This window comes from Tachyglossus aculeatus, chromosome 5 (assembly GCF_015852505.1).
Source record: "Tachyglossus aculeatus isolate mTacAcu1 chromosome 5, mTacAcu1.pri, whole genome shotgun sequence".
NCBI classification, from domain to species: Eukaryota; Metazoa; Chordata; class Mammalia; order Monotremata; family Tachyglossidae; genus Tachyglossus; species Tachyglossus aculeatus.
Window position 1 is genome coordinate 70,361,682 of NC_052070.1, and position 23,268 is coordinate 70,384,949.

The 23,268-nt window shown below is 45.5% G+C and overlaps 1 protein-coding gene across 1 annotated transcript in view; it reads left to right on the forward strand.

The window, feature by feature from the left end:
• The window catches only part of SNX1 (sorting nexin 1), a 50,804-nt gene that overhangs the window by 13,546 nt on the left and 13,990 nt on the right, over positions 1–23,268 (forward strand). Inside the window, exons 2-6 of the mRNA XM_038746361.1 lie at positions 12,100–12,208; positions 14,539–14,672; positions 16,498–16,564; positions 21,196–21,239; positions 23,111–23,252. Of these exons, the coding sequence (XP_038602289.1) occupies positions 12,100–12,208; positions 14,539–14,672; positions 16,498–16,564; positions 21,196–21,239; positions 23,111–23,252 (496 nt within the window). The remainder of the gene's footprint in view (positions 1–12,099; positions 12,209–14,538; positions 14,673–16,497; positions 16,565–21,195; positions 21,240–23,110; positions 23,253–23,268) is intronic.

The window sequence follows — 23,268 nt, forward strand, 5'->3', positions numbered from 1 at the left end:
CATAGAAGCAGCACGGCCTAACGGATAGAACATGGGCCTGGGCATCAGAAGGTCGTGGGTTCTAATCCAGGCTCTTCCACTTGTCTTGGGCAAGTCACATCACTTCTCTGGGCTTCAGTTACCTCATCTGTAAAATGGGGATTGAGACTGTGAGCCCCAAATGGAACAGGGACTATGTCCAACTCGATTTGCTTCTACTTAGTGCCTGGCACTTAGGAAGTGCTTAACAAATACCATTATCATTATTATTATTGTTGTTAACTTAGGCAAGGTGAAGTCTCCTTCCAGGTTTAGGTTTCTCGCTTGCCTAAATGCAGAATTTATCCCAGATAAGAACGGTGGCCCAGTCCATCCTTGCCTTCCAGTAAGCAACAGACCCATTTGAAGTGAAACCAAATCGGCACAGGGACCTGTGGTTCTAGTAAAGAATGGAGGTTAGCAATTGAGCTAGTAATTTTCCTCTTTAAACCCTCTCAACCACTGGCCCCAGCTCAATACTGTCTTAGAGAGGCTTTTTGACTTAATTCTCCTGTTCCTCCCTGAATAGTAGAGATTATGAAGGTTGGAATTCAGCCGCCCAAAGATCAATCAGTCGTATACATTGAGCACTTACTGTGTGCAAAACACTGTACTGACCACATGGGAGACTCCAATACGACAGTTGGCAGATCACATTCCCGGCCCACAGCGAGCTCACAGACTAGATGGGAAGCTTAGTCTAGGGTAGTTTGGTGATCTCAGACTTGAGAAAAGAGCAGAGAGAAAACTTGTGATTTTTGTTTTCAAGAGTAGATAAGTATTTTGAGGGAGGGCCATTCTTAGCTTGTCTGCTGTGTGACCTTGGGCAAGTCACTTCACTTCTCTGTGCCTCAGTTACCTCATCTGCAAAATGGGGATTAAGACTGTGAGACCCAGGTGGGACAACCTGACCACCCTGTATCCCCCCCAGCGCTTAGAACAGTGCCTGGCACATAGTAAGCACTTAAATCCCTTCATCATTATTATTATTACTGCTGGCTCCATTAAAGCTTCCCCTGCCTGTAACTTATTTTTAAGATCCAGCTCCCCCATTGTGCTCTGCACACCGTAAGCCCTCACTATTCATTCATTCGGTCGTATTTATTGAGCGTTTACTGTGTGCAGAGCACTGTACTAAGCGCTTGGGAAGTACAAGTTGGCAACATATAGAGACGGTCCCTACCCAACAGTGGGCTCACAGTCTAGAATACCATTGGTGGAGGAACATATCTACATCTACTGATTGATTTTTCTTTTTTTAACATTTTTTAGACGAAAATGGCTTCTTATTTGGGGGTGGGATTTTCAGGGCCCCAGTTGCCATCAGCCTAACAGATTGGGGAAAATTCAGGTTTCAGACCACTTCCACTCCTTTACCAAAATGGTAAGGCACAACATAGTTTCTAGACTGTGAGCCCACTGTTGGGTAGGGACTGTCTCTATATGTTGCCAACTTGTAGTTCCCATGCGCTTAGTACAGTGCTCTGCACACAGTAAGAGCTCAATAAATACGATTGATTGATTAAAAGCTGGGGATGCACCTCTTTGAAGTAGTTCAGCCGGAGCCGCCTGAGCTACAGCGTGGACACTAGAGAAGTTAAATAGAGCATCTAGATCAGACTAGGAGGTTAATAGTCATCTCTCCCTCCCTCTCTCTTTTTACAGTATTTAAGTGCTTATCTTTCTCATCACCCTAATTGGAAGTAGTCTGTAAAATTCTCAGTCCTCCCTATGTGGCTCAGCAGACGATATAATAGGGCTTGAAAGAATAATTAATTTGATTCATAGGGGAACTGCCGAAACCAAAAAGGGAATAGGTTTGGTCTGCTAAACTGGCCTCACAATCTCAGGTCCTGTGGGCTGGGGTTGATGCAGAACTGTTTTTTTTTTCCTCTCTCTTATTTAATGTTTTTCTTATGATATTTAAGCACTTTCTGTGTGCCAGGCACTGTACTAAGCTCTGGAATTGATAGAAGCTAATCAGGTTGGACACAGTCCATGTCCCACATAGAGCTCACAGTCTTAATCCCAATTTTGCTGATGAGGTAACTGAGGCCCAGGGAAGTTGTGACTTACCCAAGGTCACACAGCAGACAAATGATGGAGCTGGGCTTAAAACCCAGGTTGTCTAAGTACTCACTGTGCGTCAAGTGCTGGTCTAAACTCAGTTCCCAGCCATGGAGGCCAGTTGAGTGAAAGTTGCCCTTGCCTTCTGAACCCTACTTTGACTTTTTAAAAATCATCATCAGTGATATTTGAGTGCTTACTGTGTGCAGAGCACTGTACTGAGTGCTTGGGAGAGTACAATACAACAGAGTTGGCAGACATGTTCCCTGCCCATAATGAGCTTTGTCTAGGGGGGGAGACAGACAATATGAATAAATGTTATTTATAGTATGAGCAGAAGTCAAGACAAGTAGGGTGGGAATTAAATCACAGGAGCCGGTTTTCTTTGATCCCTGGAGGAAAATATTACCCATGTGGCCCACAAACCTATGTTTTAGGAAGGTTTCAAACTGCAGTCCTTCTAAGCAAAATTACCCTCCTAGTCAATTGACAATATTTCCAAATGCATGATTCCACAAGACTCCTTAGCAACAGATTAGGCCGTGAACCATTAGGGGTAACTGAAAGCCGTCTAAGATGGAATATATCGGACATAATCCTGAGTGACAACGATGTCCCACTGTTTGCGGAGGGGTGAGGAAGTGGTCAAGGGCTGGGACTTCGAAGGCAACAATAATCTCGCTTCTGTGACCTTGTTCCGTCACTAGTCAATAGCGTGTTCTGGGCCCTTTCAGTGGAGGAACGTACCAGGTTGGCTTGAGGTAAGATTACATTGTTGCACTCACAACTGATCCTAGCTTGTGGCCTGGAGTCTGGCTGTCTTTGGTTTTGTAGACAGTAGGGCCCTTTTCTTACAGTCCTATCAGCAGAACTGCCTGCTCTAATTAACAGCCAAGATGAGCCAGCAAGATGAATATACTAACTTGGGATTTCCCTCCAAACTGAAGGACAGAGATCGCTCCTACAGTATTAAGTCTCTTTGGAGAAAGGGAGAGGTAGATAAAAGTTGGGGGAGCAAAGAGTATGTTCTCCAAAACTTGTCATTCCATGTAAGGGCGTCCAGATAAAGAGATTTGACCCTGTTGGGATGAAACACCCGCTGCTGTTCACTAGTCAGGGCTTTAGGATGCAGAAAGGCAGGACAGTTCTAGAAAGTTTGGTCCCCTAAGTCATTCCCAGTTTCCTTCCCCTCCTCTCAGGGCCGTGTATGTATGAAATCAGGATCCTTTCCTCAAAATTCAGCCCACCAATCAATCGGTAGTATTTATTGAGCGCTTACTGTGTGCAGAGCACTGTACTAAGCGCTTGGGAAGTACAAGTTGGCAACATATACAGTCCCTACCCAACAGTGGGCTCACAGTCTAGAAGCCACCACCATTCTAACTCTTAAGAATCACTTAATCTTCCATCTCACATAACCCCCATTTCGTTCCTTTATGAAGTTTACTCTCAAAATACTTAAATTGTGGCACAAGAGGAGATTTTCGACTCTGCTTAAGAGGGTGCCATGGAAGCATGCGATCGCAGCTTAAATAACTTAGGACAGTGGCTTTGTACCCTGTCAGGTCAGGTATATATTCACTCCCTTCATGCCCTCAAACAGTGTTATATGGATGTGGATTACTGAGAGGAAATTTATTTATTTGTATTAATGTCTGCCTCCCCCTCTAGATCATAAGCTCATTGTAGGCAGGGAATGTCTGTTATATGGTTGTACTCTCCCAAGTGCTTAGTACAGTGCTTTGCACGCTAAGCGCTCAAGAAATACAACTGACATTAGTGTCAGACTGACATGGTGTGCAGCAGTGAGGAATGAAATGGCTTTCCCTTGCCTAAAAGCGGTGGGCAGACCACAAGTCAGGCGAGGAGGCTGAGTGGAAAATGCGTCAGACACCGCGAGATGGGTCAGCAGCTTCCAGGGGAAGGATAGTATTCGTGGATGGTGATGCAAGAGGAAAAAATGGCCACAGGTTTGTCAGGCTTGCGTGCCCACCCAGCTTGCGACCATCATCATCATCATCAATCGTATTTATTGAGCGCTTACTGTGTGCAGAGCACTGTACTAAGCGCTTGGGAAGTACAAATTGGCAACGTGTAGAGACAGTCCCTACCCAACAGTGGGCTCAGCACCATCCTCTTCCCCAACGGCTGGACCGTCCAACGTCATGGCACACTGTCTCCGGGCAGGCTCGCGTCATCGCATGAACGTTCCTGAGTTCCCTCACGACCTTCAGGGAAAATGGTGTGTTAGGGCACAGCTAAATGTGCTTTGCCTGTTTTCTCCAAGCCCTCTTGGCACCAAATACCTTACTTTTGCTGACCAGCTCTACCGTTCAAACAGATCACAGGGACAGAGGAAGTCCAGGTCCTCTGAATCAGCCGATTAAAAGGGGTGTGATCCATGTAAATAGTAATAATGGCATTTATTACGTGCTTACTATGCGCAAAGCACTGCTCTAAGCACCGGGGAGGTTACAGGGCGATCAGGATGTCCCACAGGGGGCTCACAGTCTTAATCCCCATTTTACAGATGAGGGAACTGAGGCCCAGAGAAGTGAAGTGACTTGCCCAAAGTCACACAGCTGACAACTGGCAGAGCCGGGATTTGAACCCGTGACCTCTGACTCCAAAGCCCGGGCTCTTTCCACTAAAGCAGCATGATGCCTGATAGGCGAGGAGCTAGAGACACCTACTGTCTGGCTGTTTCTGTACTCCATCCCACCTCCTCTGTTGTTACAAATTCTGATTGTGAAGCGTTTTCTGCACCAGTTTTAAGTCGTCCTTCAGGGAATGCCCCTTGGGGAGACATTCTTTAAGTTTTCCTCCTGCCTGGGCAGTAAATCAGTAATGGTTTTTGAAATGTATCAGAGCGTGAGGCTCTTCAGGTCTTTACCCGGTCCTTTCCAGTAACTCCCCTCCATAGTTGCCAGCTCTTCGTTGTGAGGTTGGAGGCAAAAAGAGGATCGGGCTTAAGGGGGGGAATAGAGGGGAAAGGCAAGCAGCTGGACTGGACGATTGAATGAATGAATGAATGTTGGGTAGGGACCGTCTCTATATGTTGCCAACTTGTACTTCCCAAGCGCTTAGTACAGTGCTCTGCACACAGTAAGCGCTCAATAAATACGATTGATTGATTGATTGGACAGACCGGCTTTAAAGAACTAATGGGTCGGGGAAGCAGAATGGCCTAGTGGATAGAGCACAGGCCTGGGAGTTGGAAGGACCTGGGTTCTAATTCCAGCCCTGCCGCTTCTCTGCTGTGTGACGTTGGGCAAGTTACTTCACTTCTCCGTGCCCCGGTTACCTCATCTGTAAAATGGGCATTAAGGCTGCGAGCCCCATGTGGGGCAGGGGCTGTGTCTGACCCGATCTGCACGGATTCATCCAGTGCCTAATATAGTGCCCGGCACATAGTAAAGTGCTTAACGATTGCCACAGTTATTATTATTTGGAAACTCTGACTCGCTGCAACCTGCTCAGCTCTCAAAGTTTGTTGGAGACTTTGGGTGAGAGACCCACAGACAGCTGCACATCCTGCGCAGCTCTGCACATCCGCCAAGCTAGCTCTCTTCCTCCCTTCAAAGCCCTACTGAGAGCTCACCTCTTCCAGGAGGCCTTCCCAGACTGAGCCCCCTCCTTCCTCTCCCCTTCCCCTCCTCCCTACCTCCTTCCCCTCCCCACAGCACCTGTATATATGTTCGTGCAGATTTATTACTCTATTTTACTTGTACATATTTACTATTCTATTTTTTTTTTGTTAATATGCTGTCTGTCTCCCCCTTCTAGACTGTGAGCCCATTGTTGAGTAGGGACCGTCTCTATATGTTGCCAACTTGTACTTCCCAAGCGCTTAGTCCAGGGCTCTGCACACTGTAAGCGCTCAATAAATACGATTGAATGAATGAGTGGAAACATTGAGATGCAATGTTAAGCACTTCCTGGGTGAACCGCTGCCCCTGCTTCTCCCAGGTACATTGGTGCTGTAGCTACAAACCCATTTACAGAGTGTCTTCTATCCCAGAGGAGACTGGTGACAATTGAAGCTTGCTGAAAGCTCATCAGATGAGATCGCTCGCAACAGGCCAAGTTTGGTGCAGAAAGAGGTAGCCCGTCAGACTGAGAGAAGTGGAGGGGCAAATGGATGTGATTCAAGGGAATTTAGTGTGTTAGCCCTAGTAATAATAATTGTATTAAGCACTTCCTACATGCCAGGCGCTGTGCTAAGCATTGGAGTGGATACAAGGTAATCAGGTTGGGCACAGTCCCTGTCCCACATAAGACTCCCAGTCTTAATTCCCATTTTACATATGAGGTAACTGAGGCCCAGAGAAATGAAGAAGTGACTTGCCCAAGGTCACACAGCAGAGCAGTGGCGGAGTTGGGATTAGAACCCAGGTCCTTCTGACTCCCGGGCCTGTGCTCTGTCCACTGGGCCACGCTGCTTCTCTGAGTCTGGTATTGCTCCTGTGGATGTGACTCTCTGCCAAGTGGCCCATTTTGGTGTCCACCATAGTCAAGAGCAAACTAGTGTCTGTTGTGAAGCTTTAAAATGCCTCGGTTCCATCTAGCACTCTGGAAAGTACTCCCATTAACACTGTACTAATGAAGAAACTGAGGCCGAGAAAGCTGGTGGCTTGCACCGGTCACCCAGGGGGCCACTGACACAACTGGAATTAGAGCTTTGTTCTCCTGACTCCTAATCCTGTGCTCCTTCCACTAGATGATGTTAGAATCGCACCCAGGCCTGGGCCTGTTTAAGTGTTGGACAGGAAACTTATTTCAAGACGGGGTTGCGTAGCCCAGACAGTTCCTCCTTCCCTTGGTCGGATCTCCTTGGACTGTTACTAGCAGCAGTTTTGCAACTAGACCAGCATGGTGCATCACATATTTGAGACCAAGGGCGGCCTGGCGGAAACAGCACTGGGAATCATTCATTAAGGGTGTATTTATTAAGCGCTTACTGTGTGCAGAGCCCTTACTAAGCACTTGGTAAGTACAGTACAACAAACAGTGACGTTCCTTGGCCACAACGAGCTCACAGTCTACAGTAGGGGAGGCAGACATAAGTACAAATAAATAAAATTACAGGTATGTCCGTAAGGGGTTTGGGGTTGGGAGGGGAGAAGAGTAAAAGGATAAATAAAATTACAGCTATGTACATAAGGGCTTTGGAGCTGGGAGGGAGGAAGAGCAACGGGAGCAAGTCAGGACAACACAGAAGGGAGTGGGAGATGAGGAAAAATGGGGCTGAGTCTGGGAAGGCCTCTCGGAGGAGATGTGCCTTCAATAAAGCTTTGAAGGAGCGGGGAGAATTGTCAGATTTGAGGAGGGAGGTCATTCCAGGCAGGAGGAAGGATGTGGGCTACGGGTCGGCGTCGAGACAGGCGAGACAGAGATACTGTGAGAAGGCTGGCACCAGACGGGTGAAGAATGCGGGCCGGGTTGTAAAAGGAGAGAAGCGAGGTGAGGCAGGATGGGGCAAGGTGATGGAGTGCTTTAAAAGCCAATGGTGAGGAGGTTTTTTTAACACGGAGGTGGATGGGCAGCCACTGGATTTTTTTGAGGAGGAGGGTGACATGTCCTGAACGTTTTTATAGAAAAATGATCTGGGCAGCGGAGTGGGGAGAGACAGGAGACTGGGAGGTCAGCAAGGAGGCTGATGCAGCAATCCAGGTGGGATAGGATGAGTGATCGTACTAACGTGGTAGCAGTTTGGAGAGGAGAGGGCGAATTTTTAGCGATGTGAAGGTGGGATGGAACCGAATGTTAATCCTGGCTTCCCCACCTGCCTGCTGCGTGATCTTGGCCAGGTCACTTTACTTCTCTGTATCTGTTTCTTCATCTCTAGAATGGGGATTCAGTGCCTGTTCTTGAAAACCTTAGGGGCAAAGGGACTGTATTAGCTGTGTATCTTGTCACTAGGCCAGGGCTTTAATCAATCAATCAATCAATCGTATTTATTGAGCGCTTACTATGTGCAGAGCACTGTACTAAGCGCTTGGGAAGTACAAATTGGCATCACATAGAGACAGTCCCTACCCAACAGTGGGCTCACAGTCTAAAAGGGGGAGACAGAGAACAGAACCAAACATACCAACAAAATAAAATAAGTAGGATAGAAATGTACAAGTAAAATAAATAGAGTAATAAATATGTACAACCATATATACATATATACAGGTGCTGTGGGGAAGGGAAGGAGGTAAGACGGGGGGATGGAGAGGGGGACGAGGGGGAGAGGAAAGAAGGGGCTCAGTCTGGGAAGGCCTCCTGGAGGAGGTGAGCTCTCAGCAGGGCCTTGAAGGGAGGAAGAGAGCTAGCTTGGCGGATGGGCAGAGGGAGGGCATTCCAGGCCCGGGGGATGACGTGGGCCGGGGGTCGATGGCGGGACAGGCGAGAGCGAGGTACAGTTAGTATAGTGCTTGTCTCATAGTAAGCACTTAACACCACAATTTAACTTTTTTTTTTTATTGCTAGCCTATTTAGGATTTCACCACCTCCCTGTTGCGAAGTGATTACTTTAGAAAAATTCTCTGTCATCACATTTAAAGTAGAAACCTCATTCAGTGTCCCGCTGAATAAACCTTAGGATTCCGAAGGAAACTTACTTTTTAAGATTTAGCTTTATAGTGACACAACTCTTGGTTCTAATGCTGCCTGGAATTCTTTTCAAAATCCTTAATCTTAGTGGGTTTCAATTCAGTGTGTCACCGAACCCTGTCAATTCTACTTCACATCTCTAGGATCCACCCCTCCCTCTCTATCCGAACTGCTAGCACATTGGTCCAAGCACTTATCATATGCTTTGACTACTGCATCTACCCCCTCACTAACCTCCCTGCCTCCTGCTCTCTTCACTCTGCCTCCTGGTTCATTTTTCTTAAGGAACAGTTCGGTTCGTGTCTCCCCACTCCAGAACGTCCACTGGTTGCCCATTCACCTCTACGTCAAACAGAAACTCCTTACCGTCGGCTTTAAAGCATTCAATCGGCTCTTCCCCCACCACCCCCTCCTATTTGATCTCCCAATACAACCCATCCCGCACACCTACTCCTCTAATGCCATCCTACTCACTGCACTCCTATCTCACCCTATCCCACATCCTCTGTCTGGCCTGGAACTTCCTCCCACTTCATATCCGACAAACCAACACTTCCCCTTCTTCAGAGTCCTTCTAAAATTACATCGCCAAAGAGGTCTTCCCCAACTAATCCTCATTTCCCCTACTCATTCTCCCTTCTGCACCACTTGTGCATTTGGGGCTGCACCCCTTATGCACTTCGATTTTTTTGTTTAGCCCCACAGCACTTCAATCGGTTTTATTTGAGCACTTACAATGTTCAGAGCATTGTACTAAGCACTTGGGAGAGTACAGTGCAACAGCATTAGTGGACATGTTCCCTGCCCACAACAAGCTTACAGTCTAGAAGGGAAATTAGCCATTAATATAAATAATTTATAATACACACTTTAATGAAACACACATACGTGTTGTGGGGTTGGAGCCAATAACAAATGACTGATGGTCACAGTTCCAAGTGCATAGTCGATGCAGAAGGAAGAGCGAGTCGGGGCAGGGGGAGAAAGACCTTAATTAGGGATGGACTCTTGGAGGAGTTGTGACTTTAATAATGCTTTGAAGGTGGAGAGAGGCGGTCTGACATTTGGAGGACATGGGAAAGGGGTCGGCGGTGACACAGATGAGATCAGAGCACAGTGAGTAAGCGGGGTGCTAGGGGAGCAGAGCGTGCGGGCTGGGATGTAGTAGGAGATTACTGAGGTGAAGTAGGATGAGGGGAGCTGATTAAGTGCTTTAGAGCCATTGGTATGGAGTTTGAGCACTTATGTACCTATCCACCTGTTTGTCCTAATGCCCGATCCCCCTCTAGCCTTTTGTATTGGCTCTAACTCTTCCAAGCGCTTAGATCAGTGCTCTGCACATAGGAAGCATTCAATAAATACCACTGATTTGAAAGGTCTATGAATATATTCTGATCAGCGTTGTTTCAGTTTTGCCTAAAACTCTGGTGGGAGAAGGGGGTGTCTTAACACTGATCGTAATTCAATCTTGAATTAATTTCTTAATACAGAGCATCCCATAGACGACTTACAGTCCCTCACTTATCTGTTTTTAGTTGGCTTTGTTCATAGATCAAAATAATCTCCTCCCTAGATAATAAGTTCACTCTGATTCGTGAAGAGAGTGTTGTATGAAGGATTATCTTGTGGGTAACTTCAAAGGCCAGCAACCCAGCACCACTAGCTTTTGAAGCGAAATTCCCAGCAGTCTGCTCCAGTTCTGCACAGAACAGCTTTGTTCTCTTTTGAACCTTTCTACGGACACACCCACTCCCATTTGTAGCTAATAACTGCTTTCCTGTTAAAAGTCTCTGTAGTCAACTGTAAAATTGAGCGCTTATTATGTGCAGAGCAAACTGCACTGAGCGCTTGAGAGAGTACAGCATAACTGGGTAACACGTTCCCTGTCCACAGTGAGTTTACAGTCCAGAAGGGCAGACAGACATTAATATAAATAAAATTACAGACCTGTACGCAAGTGCTGTGAGGCTAGGAGGGGGGAAAAATAAAGGGAGCAAGTCAGGGTGACACAGAAGGGAATGGGAGAAGAGGAATAGGTAAGACTTCTTGGAGGAGACGTGCCTTCAGTGAGGCTTTGAAGGGGGAGGGAGAGTAATTGTCTGTCAGATATGAAGAGGGAGGGCGTTCCAGGCTAGAGGCAGGACATGGGTGAGAGACAGGATCAAGATACAGTGAGAAGGTTGGCATTACTGATCACCTTGTAGCCTCCCCAGCACTTAGAACAGTGTTTTGCACATAGTAAGCGCTTAATAAATGCCATTATTATTATTAGAGCAAAGTGTGCAGCCTGGGATGTAGTTCGAGAGTAGCGAGGTGAGGTAGGAGCGGGCAAGGTGATTGAGTGCTTCAAAGCCAACGGCAACGAGTTTCTGTTTGCAGCGGTGGATGGGCAACCCCTGGAGGTTCTTGAGGAGTGGGGAAACATGGCGTGAACATTTTGTAGGAAAATGATCCAAGCAGCAGAGTGAGGTATGGATTGGAGTAGGGAGAGACAGGAGGCAAGGAGGTCAGCAAGGAGGCTGATTCAGTTATCAAGGTGGGTTAGGATAAATGTTTGGATTGATGAGGTAGCAGTTTGGAGAGGAAAGGGTGGATTTTATTGATTTTTTTTTTTTGCGTGTGTGTGTGTGAGAAGGTCAAATCAACAGGATTTAGTGATCGGTTGAATGAGAGAGGAGTCAAAGATAATGGTAGTTTTACGGGCTTGAGACAAGAAGGACGGTGTTACCATCTTCAGTGATGGGAAAGTCAGTGAAAGGACAGGGTTTGGGAGGGAAGAGAAGGAGTTCTGTTTTGGACAGTGTCAGTGAAGCTGAGCCCTGTACTAACAGACTCTCCTGGCTTTGATGACCTGTGTTGGAGTAAGGGGGCTTTGCCAGTGACTGAGATCAGGTATTCCAGAAGGCTTTGCCTTTCTGAGATTGGATCAGTATTATAGGACTGCTGTAGTTCATCTCTCTGTAATGCATGGCTTCAGACAAGTCAGAAGTTGAATTCCGGACTTCAGTTTCATTCACCGGGCCTTGCCAAGAGACAGGAGAAGTGGTCTGCAAATTCTTCTAAAAGATCCATTCAGAGAGGAGCATGTGTTCCTAGGTGGCATCAATAGTGTTCTTGAAGAGGAGGGACTTTTACATATCTTGTGTATTTTTGTAGTTAAGCTTCAAAACCTGCCAACCCCAGTGCCTTCTGAGCCAAGTTTAACAATGCTTAAATATTTATTTCCGATTCCTCATCTGGAAGCATGGAAGGTGGGTGTGGAGACTGTTACTGAATGGAGCCTTCACTTATCTCCCCAAAAGGGACGATGGAGGCGTATGTAGGTGTGTTATTGTGAGCTCTGATGTCCAGCCTCCCGGACAGGTAAAGAATCGTGTACTGGATGTTCTGCTCAGACTGCCTCTTTGCTTTCAGAATAAGTCCCTGGCACCAAGAAGGGGTTCCCCTCCACCAGCCAGCAACAAGTCCAAAGAGAATGGCATCCAGACAGAGCAGGAACAAGAGCAGCAGGATCTCTTTGCAGGCAAGTAAAACTCCACAACCTGTCTGGCTTGCTCTAGGAGCCTTTCCAGTCTTTTCTTAACAACCAGCCAAATGGATAAAGAATGAGAGCTCTCATTCCTTCCTCAGCGGTGCCGAATTCCCTTTCCGTCTGTTGTGGCTGTTGGGGATCGTGGGGAAAGAAGCGTCCCTCCCTTAGCAGCCCAATTGCAGTCTCCTACCTCAATATGTACGGAATTCTTTCCCCACCCATCAAGACATTAATGTGAGGAGGTTGAGTTTTAATAGGTTCGTGTTGATTTATTTTCATCCGAAGCCATCACACACAAGCTGCATGGGTTGATTTCGGGGGTTTGGCCATACATAAAAGCTGAGGTTTCTGAGAAGAGTTGGAGGAATCCTGAGGCTGTTCCATCATCCTCTTTGTAGTTAATACAGAATATAGACTCTGCTGTTGAGGAACTAGTCCTGGTTGCTAGAATTCTCAGGCTTTTAAAAATGGATGGTATGATGAGAAGTGCAGCTTCTGGAGAGCCTGGGCTCTAGTGACTGAGGAGCAGAAGTGATCCGTTGTCACATCCAGACTTAAACCCCTGTGTGCCTTGCACACACCTGCGTGCCATAGCCTGAGGCGAGATGCGCATCATCGAAAATGGAGTAGAAAACAAAGGGCATAGTTTGGTAACTTCCTTCATGGTATGCTCTCATCTGGAATATAGTGGGTTGTTCTAGCTCCCACATCTTATGGAAAACATAATAGAGCTTAAAAAAGGAGAACCGAAGTGATCAGGAGGCCATAGCAGCTTTTGAAGGGGATAGACTAAAAAATGGAGATTTTGAAGTGTGGAAAGATGAAGGCTGAAAGGGAACATGAAACATGACCGAAATGCTCCCTCCCCCCCCTCCATTGAAGCTTGAAGGTGGAAGCTTCAAATTAAACTAAAAAAAAAACATCATTTCACTAATGAAATTCTTACAGGAAAATATCAAAATAAGAAAGATTTAGACAAATCCATAGGTGAATTATGGGTTGTTAGAGAGCTAGGGATTTGATTGGTGTATTGTATTTATTTATTTTTAAATGACATTTAAGTGCTTACTATGTGCCAGGCACTATACTAAGTGTAGGGTAGATACCAGTTTATCACTTAGGGCTCACAGTCTTAATCCCCATTTTACAGATGAGGTTAACTGAGACCCGGGGAAGTTAAGTGACTTGTCCAAAGTCACACAGCAGACAAGTGGAAGACCTGGAATTAGAGCCCAGGTCCTCTGATTCCCAGGCCCATGCTCTTTCCACTGGGCCATATTGCTTCTCGTATTGGTCCATCTATAACCTTTTAGAATAAATATTAAGGAAGAGACAACCAGCCCACTGTTCCTCCAGAAGTCCTGTTGTTGCTGTCAGACAGAACTCTGGCCTGGAGGGACCAGTGGTCTGACTAGAAGTGGTATTTGTTCTTGTGACCAGTGCTCTGACTAGAAATGGTGTTTGTTCTTGTGACCTGTACGACGTATCCCATCCTGAACATGCTTCAGGCAGTAATTCCTTCCACAGGTAGAGAATCCCAGAACTCTTCTCGTATTCCTTTCTACTTCCTCCTCCTGATGGCTATTAGATTTGATTTCTGGCAAAACCCCTCTTCATTCAGTCGTATTTATTGAGCGCTTACTGTGTATAGAGCGCTGTACTAAACAATTGGAAAAGTACTGTACAGCAATAAACAGTGACATTCCCTACCCAGGCCTTAGTCTGGGAAGGGCTCTTGGAGATGTGCCTTCAGTAAGGCTTTGCAGTGGGAGAAAGTAATTGTCGGATTTGAGGAGGGCAGGCGTTCCAAGCCAGAGGCAGGAGTTGTCTTTCTGTGGGCATTATGCACCTAAAATGATGAGATTCCTGGACTAGAATCTTGTTTTCCTAACTACTGACTGAGACTTTAGGCTCCTTCATAGGATCTTCATTAGTGTCTTCCTAATTCCCTTTGAGAGTCCAGGAAAAAGCATTTGTGTAAGGAACGATCCCTCCCTCTTTTTCAGAGATTAGAGTGTACCCCCCCTTAATGAGATATATGACCGGAATTGGTTGGGGCATACGATCTTTCTCATCCAGAAAGCATCAGTTTTTTGCCCTTTTGCCTGAAAACTTCCTGCTCTGACTTCTCCTCCGGAAGCTTGCCTGCACTCCGTCTAAATCCAAGTGATGTTTTTCGTTGTGTTAGCCCAAGGAGACTTGGTTGGGGTTAGACAGATAACACTCTCTGCCTGCTTTTTTGGTGTGGTCCTGTGGGTCCCTAGGGAGCAGTGATTGGGAACAGGTGCCGTATTAACCAGAGGAATGTGCATTCTGTGTAGATGCCACTGTCGAGCTGTCTCTGGACAGCGCCCAGAACAACCAGAAGAAGGAGCCCGCCAAAGTATTCGCTCCACCTCCGACAGAGGAAGCCACCAACTCCTCATTCAGGTCTGAGCCAAAGAGCTATGAGGAGGTAAGAATCCATAGTCAGTTTCATTGCTGTTGACACAGGAGTGTCCCCTTGCCAACCTGACACCAAGCTCAGTGTAGGTCCTCTCACGCTGTAGTCAGATACGGTGGTTTAGTTTCCCTGTTGTACAGGAAGTAGTCCTGAAGAACCGCTTATTGTGGAAAACTCAGGCTGTGCACACAACACCGCATCAAGTTCCGTTCAGATAGTCACACGCTGTCTGATGCATATCCTCAAATTCTCCGTCAGTGCAGTTCTCCTTCCCAAATAATAATAATAATGACATTTATTAAGCACTTACCATGTGCAAAGCACTGTTCTAAGCCCTGGGGAGGTTACAAGGTAATCAGGTTGTCCCACGTGGGGCTCACAGTCTTCATCCCCATTTTCCAGATGAGGTAACTGAGGCACAGAGAAGTGAAGTGACTTGCCCAAAGTCACACAGCTAAGTGGCAGAGCCGGGATTTGAACCCATGATCTCTGACTCCAAAGCCCGGGCTCTTTTCCGTTGAGCCACGCTGCTTCTCTAATGCATCGGGTGTACTTAACTGAGAGACTTGGGTTCAGTTTTAGGCTCCATTCCCTGCAAGAGTCATTCATTCATTCATTCAGTCGTATTTATTGAGCGCTTACTGTGTGCAGAGCACTGTACTGAGCGCTTGGGATGTACAAGTTGGCAACATATAGAGATGGTCCCTACCCAACAGTGGGCTCACAGTCTAGAAGGGGAGACAGAGAACAGAACAAAACGTATTAACAGAATAAAATAAATAGAATAAATATGTACAAGTAAAATAAATAAATAGAGTAATAAATACATACAAAGATATATACAGGTAGTATAATACAGATAATTAGTATTGGTATGGGTTGCAAAGCCCTCTACTTTTCAGGAGTCTCTCCAGCTGAATTCTTGGCTCTGAAGGTATATTTTTCTCCTTCTCGGGCAGTTCTTCCATGCACTTTACCAAGACCCTCTGTGGCCGTTTTCTAGTTCCCTGCTGTTGGTGGGTTCAGATTGAATCCGTGATAGAACTAACAAAGATCTCCCTTGAATAACAATAATTGTGATATTTGTTAATTGGGTATATGCCAAGCACCGGCTATTCCTCAGTAGGTATAATATATGCAGATCGTATAATCTCTGGTCCCAGTCTGAGGAAGGCAAGAGCAGGTACTTAATACTCATTTTACAGAGGAAATGAAGTCAAAAAGAAGCTAAGTGACTTGTCAGCAGTCACACAACAGGCAAGTGGCAGAGATGGGATTAGGACCCTATTCCCAGATCCATGCTCTTCTCAAAAGGTCATGCTGAGTTGTCATTCTGGACATGCATTTAATAATAATAATGATGGCATTAATTAAGCACGTACTATGTGCAAAGCACTGTTCTAAGCGCTGGGGAGGTTACAAGGTGAACAGATTGTCCCACGGGGGGCTCACAGTCTTAATCCCCATTTTACAGATGAGGTGACTGAGGCACAGAGAAGTTAAGTGACTTGCCCAAAGTCACACAGCTGACAATTGGCAGAGTTGGAATTTGAACCCATGACTTCTGATTCCAAAGCCTGTGCTCTTTCCACTGAGCCATGCTGCTTCTCTGCTGTAAGGACTGTTTACAAAAGTCTTCACCTTGTGGTGGACATCTGTAGCATATGTGTGTGTGTGTGTGTGTGTATACATATATATGTGTGTGTATATATATATATATTTACACACATATATATGTATATATGTGTGTGTGTGTGTGTATATATATGCACACACATATATACGTATATATACACACACATATACCCACTTAATTCTCATCTTTCCTTTCAAATAGCTGGAGGAGGAAGAGGAGGAGGACCAGTTTGATCTGACAGTTGCCGTAACAGATCCAGAGAAAGTAGGTGAGTCTCTGTTTCCCCCTTCCCCACCCCTGCCATCGATCAGGTACCGAGTGGGAAACTGTCAAGTAAGTAAAAGTACATAGTCACTGCTCCCTTTAGTGAAGTTTTTCTTTAGCTCTGATCATTTATCCCTGGTTAACTAAATACTGTTGACCCAGAAAGCAGGAGGCTGACATTGTTATGTGGCACTGGAGAGGCAACTTTCACAAAGATTACCCTTTTATGGGGGATTATCCTCTGGGTCCCTTCAGACCTGGTCAAACCATTTGGCTTTTTTATTTTATTTTTTCTTTAATAAGATTGATTCTGTTACTGGGTGGATTCTCCAAAGGCCTTAATTTGATATCCTGAATTTTTAGAGCACCTCTTCTTCCAGGGAGCCCAAGTACTTCACCCACATGATTAATTTATTCTTTTTGAGGTAGGCTGAACCCAAGCTCCTAGACTTGTAATAACAATAAGAGTAATGATCATTATTACTAACAACATGTGCTGGGGCAGTTCCATGGTAGATCAGTTACAGTCCTTGTCTCTCTCTCAGAGACTCACAAGATGAGAGATGTGGAAGAGGAGATAAACTGAAGAAGCTGAGGCCCAGAGAAGGTTCAGTGATTTGTCCAGAGTTGCCCAGCAGGTCAGGAGGGAGAGATTGGGCTAGAGTCTTGGTCTTTTCACGAAAAATGACCTCTATCATTGCTCTCACCACATCCCATCCCTACAGACTTGTAAGCTCCAAGTATAGACTGGTACCAACTGTACCATACTCTCTCAAGGGCTTATAACAGTGCTCGGCCTGCAATAAGCACTCAGTGCCACTGATTGACTACACTACCAGATTAGGCTAGGAACTGAAAGGATTTTCCTCGGGCAAGAACTTGGATTGCAGAATTGAGTTTCTCTTCCCTCCCAGGATCAGAGGGATCATTAGCCTCTAGCAGTATAAGTGCCTTTGTGTTTTTACATTGTATTTCTCCCTCTTTGACAAAAACCAAAGGAATAAGTGTCACAAGGTGCAAAGGTAAGCACTGAACAAGGGTTTTATAAATCGTTAACATTCTGGGGTTTTTAGTTGTTTTTTTTTTTAAAATGGTTGAGCTATAATATATGCACTAGTAACACTTAAATCCTAACATCATGAGTAAACTAATGGGTCACTTGTAGCATCTCTCAAGGTTGAGATTAAGTACTGAGTCATCATTTGAGGCAGGTATAATTTATATCTGAATGAACAGTCAACACATCGTTAAAACAAGTCAGTTAATCAGTGGCATTTAAGTACTTACAATGTGCAGAGCACTGTACTAAGCTCTTGGGAAAATACGATAATATTGATAGATGTAGTCCCTGCCCACAAGGAGCTAACAGTTTATAGGGGGAGATAGACAAAATAAATTGCAGTTAGGGGGAATAGAGTATCATCATCATCATCATCATCAATCGTATTTATTGAGCGCTTACTATGTGCAGAGCACTGTACTAAGCGCTTGGGAAGTACAAATTGGCAACATATAGAGACAGTCCCTACCCAGCAGTGGGCTCACAGTCTAAAAGGGGGAGACAGAGAACAAAACCAAACATACTAACAAAATAAAATAAATAGAATAGATATGTACAAGTAAAATAAGAGTAGAAGGCTACTTAAGTGATACCCACCCCAGCCCCAGAGCAAAGTGCTTAAAGGGTGCATATGTGATGGAGAAGAAAGGGCAGTAGGGGAAATGAGGGCTTAGGGAAGGCCTCTCTTAAAGATATGACTTCTTTTTTAAGACTGGTTGAAAGATTCCCATGGAGAACATTCAGCCCTGTAGCCTTGGGAAGAAATCTTGTTTTCCCTGATACTTGGCTGTGTTTGAAGGGAAGTGGAGGGTGGCTGTGGAATTCTCGAGTCGTGAAGCTTGCTGAAACTGGAAAGGAAGTGACTTAAAACACTCCCCAAACCTGACTTGCTCCACTCTTAAAATGTGCACTATATCACTAGTTTGGGGCTTTATTGGCTCTGCTGGAAGGAGTGTTAAAGTCCAAGGCCTAATCCTGATCGGAGCACTTTGGGTAAAATGTCCATCTCATCTTTCACACTGCAATAGGTTAGGACCACTAAAACACAAAGAAGCCCCTTTAGGTCCTCAGCTGTTAACATATTTTGGGAACCAACACCGACAGAATTTTGATTGGTCAATCTCAACATTTGCTTCCACTTCAGTGTATCATGCCTGTGCCCAGATATCAGACCGTTCGAACACTTTTTGAAGATATCTCAGCACTTATAATTATTACTTGTTAAGCACTTATTCTATGCCATCCCTGTACTAAGCACTGGAGTATGTAAAAGAGAATCAGGTTAAGCTCACAATCTTAATCCCCATTTTCTCGATGAGGTAACTCAGGCAGAGATTAATAATAATAATAATGATGGTATTTGTTAAGCGCTTACTATGTGCAAAGCACTGTTCTAAGCGCTGGGGAGGACACAAGGTTATCGGGTGTCCCACGTGGGGCTCACAGTCTTAATCCCCGTTTTACAGATGAGGTAACTGAGGCACAGAGAAGTTAAGTGACTTGCTCAGAGTCACACAGCTAAGTGGCGGAGTTGGGATTAGAACCCATGATCTCTGACTCCCAAGCCCATGTGAGCCACGCAGAAGTTGTGACTTGCCCAAGGTCACACAGCAGACAAGTGGCGGAGCCGGGATTAGAACCCAGGTTCTCCTGATTTCCAGGCTCGTCCTCTTTCCACGAGGCCACGCTGCTTCTTGTCTTGCATTGTGCTTATTACAGTCTCTGCCATTTTTCCTGAATACTTCCAATAATCGAAAACTGTAATTAGATTATTTGGAGTTTCCTGAGCTATTTGTGAAGTGAATAAACATGGGTATGGGTATTATTTTTGTCCTAGACATGTTGAGTGGAATGAAATGCTGGCTTCACACCGAAGCTTCCTAAAACAGAAGTGTCTGAAGACTCCAGCCCAAAATAATTAGCAGGATGGTTTCTGTCTGATGTTGATCTCTAAAACTTTACCAAGATGATCTAGAAGCAAATCTACTGTAGGAAAAAAAGCATGTGTTTAAAGTTTTTGTGTCTTCCAGCTGTTACATTGTACACTTCCCAAAGGTAAAAAGGTAAAGGATGCGTGTGTGTGCGTGTTTATGGTGTTTAAGCAACTAACATGTGTCAGACACTACTGAAATAGGCACAAGTTAATCAGATTGAACACAGTCCGTGTCATTCATTCATATTTATTGAGTGCTTACTGTATGCAGAGCACTGTATTAAGCGCTTGGGAAGTACAAGTCGGCAACACACAGAGACAGTCCCTACCCATCAACAGGCGTACAGTCTCGAAGGGGGAGACAGACATCAAAACAAAATATGTAGACAGGTGTCAAAATCATCAGAACAACTGGAATTAAAGCTATATGCACATCATTAACAAAAATAGAATAGTAAATATGTACAAGTAAAACAGAGTAATAAATCTGTACAAATATATACAAATGCTGTAGGGAGGGGAAGGAGGTAGGGCTGGGGGGATGGGGAGGAGGAGAGTCTTAATCCTCTGTCTTAATCGTCATTTTACAGGAAAGGTAACTGAGTCCTAGAGAAATGAAGTGACTTCCCAAAAGTCACCCAGCAGACCTTAGGGAACCAGAATTAGAGATTAGAGCCAGGATTAGAATCCACATCCTTCTAACTCCCAGGCCCGTGCTCTCTCCAATAGGCCAAACTGCTCGTCTGAGTCTTCTCCCCTCATCCCGCCTCCCCGCACCTAGGAACTTGAATCACTAACTCTGTTCGGCCTACGGAAAAATAAAAATCTGAACCTCCGGCTGTCTGCCTACATTGTAATGTATGATGGGTCTTTTTGTGCTTGGATGGTCCGTGATATCTTCATTTCCCTAAATGGACTAAGTTTTGACTGTGCCATGGGGATTGCCGGTCTCCTGAATTGCAGACAACCCGGTGGTCAAAGCCTTTTTTCACAGAAATTAGCCCTTCAGGTTTGTGTGATGGCTGGAGAATTATTCCTGTTGGGCCCTTTGCTTTGGGCAAACACAGAAGATCAGAGAGGTCAGTGTAATGTGCCCTCCGCCACCCTCCCTTCCCACCCCAAAACCCAATGGAGAGAGCCAAAAAAAGTAAACTGTCCATAAAGCTAGGTTGTGGGGATCCCACTTGTTTCCTCCTTCATCAGCTGCTTCCTTCTTTCCTCCTACTCCTTACAGCTAGCAAATTGTTCAGCTTGGGACAGATGTGTGTAGCCAGCCCAAATATTGGCAGGGCAACAACAGATGGATTGTCAGTGCCCCGTGCAACTCTCAGGGAGGATAAATAGGGCCAGGCCTCAGGACAAAAAGAACTCAAGCAATTGTCTAACAGCAAACTGGACTGAGTTCAGCATCCGCTGCGATGTGACTTGGATTGCCCAAGGCAAAAGTGGAAGACGTTTTCAACGGGGCTTTGTTCAACGTGGTGGAGAAATGGGTCCAACCCTTATACAGACCTCATCTGGACGGAGGCCAGGAGGAGTTTGAATTCTAGTTGGAAGTAACAGACTTTGTTCACAGTCACTTGGTAAAACATTGGTGTTAAAGAGTCACTTATCCTGTGCTTTCCTCTCCGTTCTCCCACAGGCGAAGGCATGAATGCATATGTCGCCTACAAAGTTGCAACACAGGTAAGTGAAGGAGAATCTTGACACCTGGGACTTCACCTTTTTTTAGCAGGCCTGAGCGCGCTCTCTGTTGAAATAGATGCGGCTCTACCGATTACGGGTCTGACAGTTTAATAAGTCGGACGCTTCTCCCCAGTATCCTCTTGTAATTTTTCCCGATTGACACACGCTAGAGCTAGGCTCTCCCCTCCCCACCCTCAGTGGTGTGAGGCTGGGCTAAAATTGTGGGTCTAGCGTAGGTCCGCTGCGCCTGGCAGCGGACCTGGTGCCTGCCTGTCGTCTTCTGACCAGGCCCTACCTGCCTTCAGCTAGAAGCACATTCTCCGTTGTCTGTGCTGATGGGACTCTCCGTACTTAAGCCGTTTACCCCACATATGCAGTTGCATGCCTGCTAGGGACTAGCTTTTTACCTTTCACAGATTCAGTGAGCGTCTGAGGAAGTCTATGTGGGAGTGGAACTGATAGTAATAACGGACAGCCCAGTTTGTGCCAGGGTCGGCCTTTTGCCGCCTGGATCGTTGCTCAGATAGGACTCATTCCATCCTGTATCACTGGTAGCCCACCCAAGCACTCTGGGTGTAAGCTTTTCCACTTCTCAGAAGCACTGACCGCACATTTAGCTCGTTCTTACAAGTTTCATTCTGGGCCCGGGAGCTGCATTTGAAAGTTAAAATGAAGTTTGATTAGAGCAGAGAATGACTGGTTTCCCTCCCTCACCCTCTGAGGATTATGAAAATCCACATTGGTTTGGAAATTGCCAAAAGAAGAGTAATTTTAAATGTGTATATACTTTATAAACAGGGGCAACATAGTATAATGGCTTTGGGGCAGGGGTGGGTAAGAGGGTTCTAGTGTCCCTGTGCAAATTCTAGGCTTAGCTTCAGTCAGGTATTTATTACAGCTTATTAGAGTGTGGGAATAGGGATCTAAATTTTAAATAAAATTATATATATGTATATATAAATTGGTGCTGATTTTATAATTGTACAGTTTAGTTTTTTCTTTCTTTTAAATTCCGACTTAAATTTATTGAGCACTGAACTGTGCACTTGGGGGAGTACAGTATGACGGAGCTGTTTAGGTGTGTTCCCTGCCCATTGAGTTTATAATCTAGAGCTAGAGGTCCTTGCCACTTTTAGACCCTGGCGATTGTGCCCAAGGGTGGGCCTACCATTGGAGCAGCTAGTTAGATTGCCACTGGGTTTAGTAGGTTTATTTGAGGTCCTAAAAGATCCTGGATACACCAGCCTCCTTTGGGGAAAAAACGTGGGCCTTTTTGGAATAATCTCAGTCCTGGAGCAGCTCCAGGAACACCTGGGATGTGCTTTAAGGCAGCACCTGGCGTGCGTGCTGTCCCCTGAAAAGGCCGCACCAGGAGTGTGTGGGATATTAAAGGCTCTGTCCACTGTATAGTGATGGCTGGGAGTAGAAGTCTCTGTCCTGAAGCCTGGGGCCAGATTATTCTGCCATAGGTTGTCCCTTGACTAATATTCGATTCCACCTGCTCATTGTTAATATGCCCCCCTCTGCTTTGAATTATGAACTTCTGTTCTGTGATCACTGATGCCTGAGGTACTTCAGGCTCTTTTACCCGAGGCAGCGCTCCATCTAAAAATCTTTCTGGTATGCATATGCTTCGGCACAATCAGTGTCACTCGCGGTCAGTTTGGGGGTGGGGCAGTATATCGAGTTAGAAACCAGCTCCATCTATAATTTGAAATTGTGTTGTTTTTTAAGAGAATGCTGCTTCCTAATCGGTAGGGAAAGCTGGGTAATTGATCTCCTTAATCAAGATTAATCTCAGTGGGCAGCTTGCATAGTTTTTCATCTGCTGCATAGTTGCAACTGTCTTTCTGCATATTGTCTGTTTCCAGACCAGCCTGCCGATGTTCAGAAGTAAAGAGTTTTGTGTGAAAAGAAGATTTAGTGACTTTCTGGGTCTTTATGAGAAACTTTCAGAGAAACATTCCCAGAATGGATTCATTGTCCCTCCTCCACCAGAAAAAAGCTTAATAGGTGAGGCCATCATTTG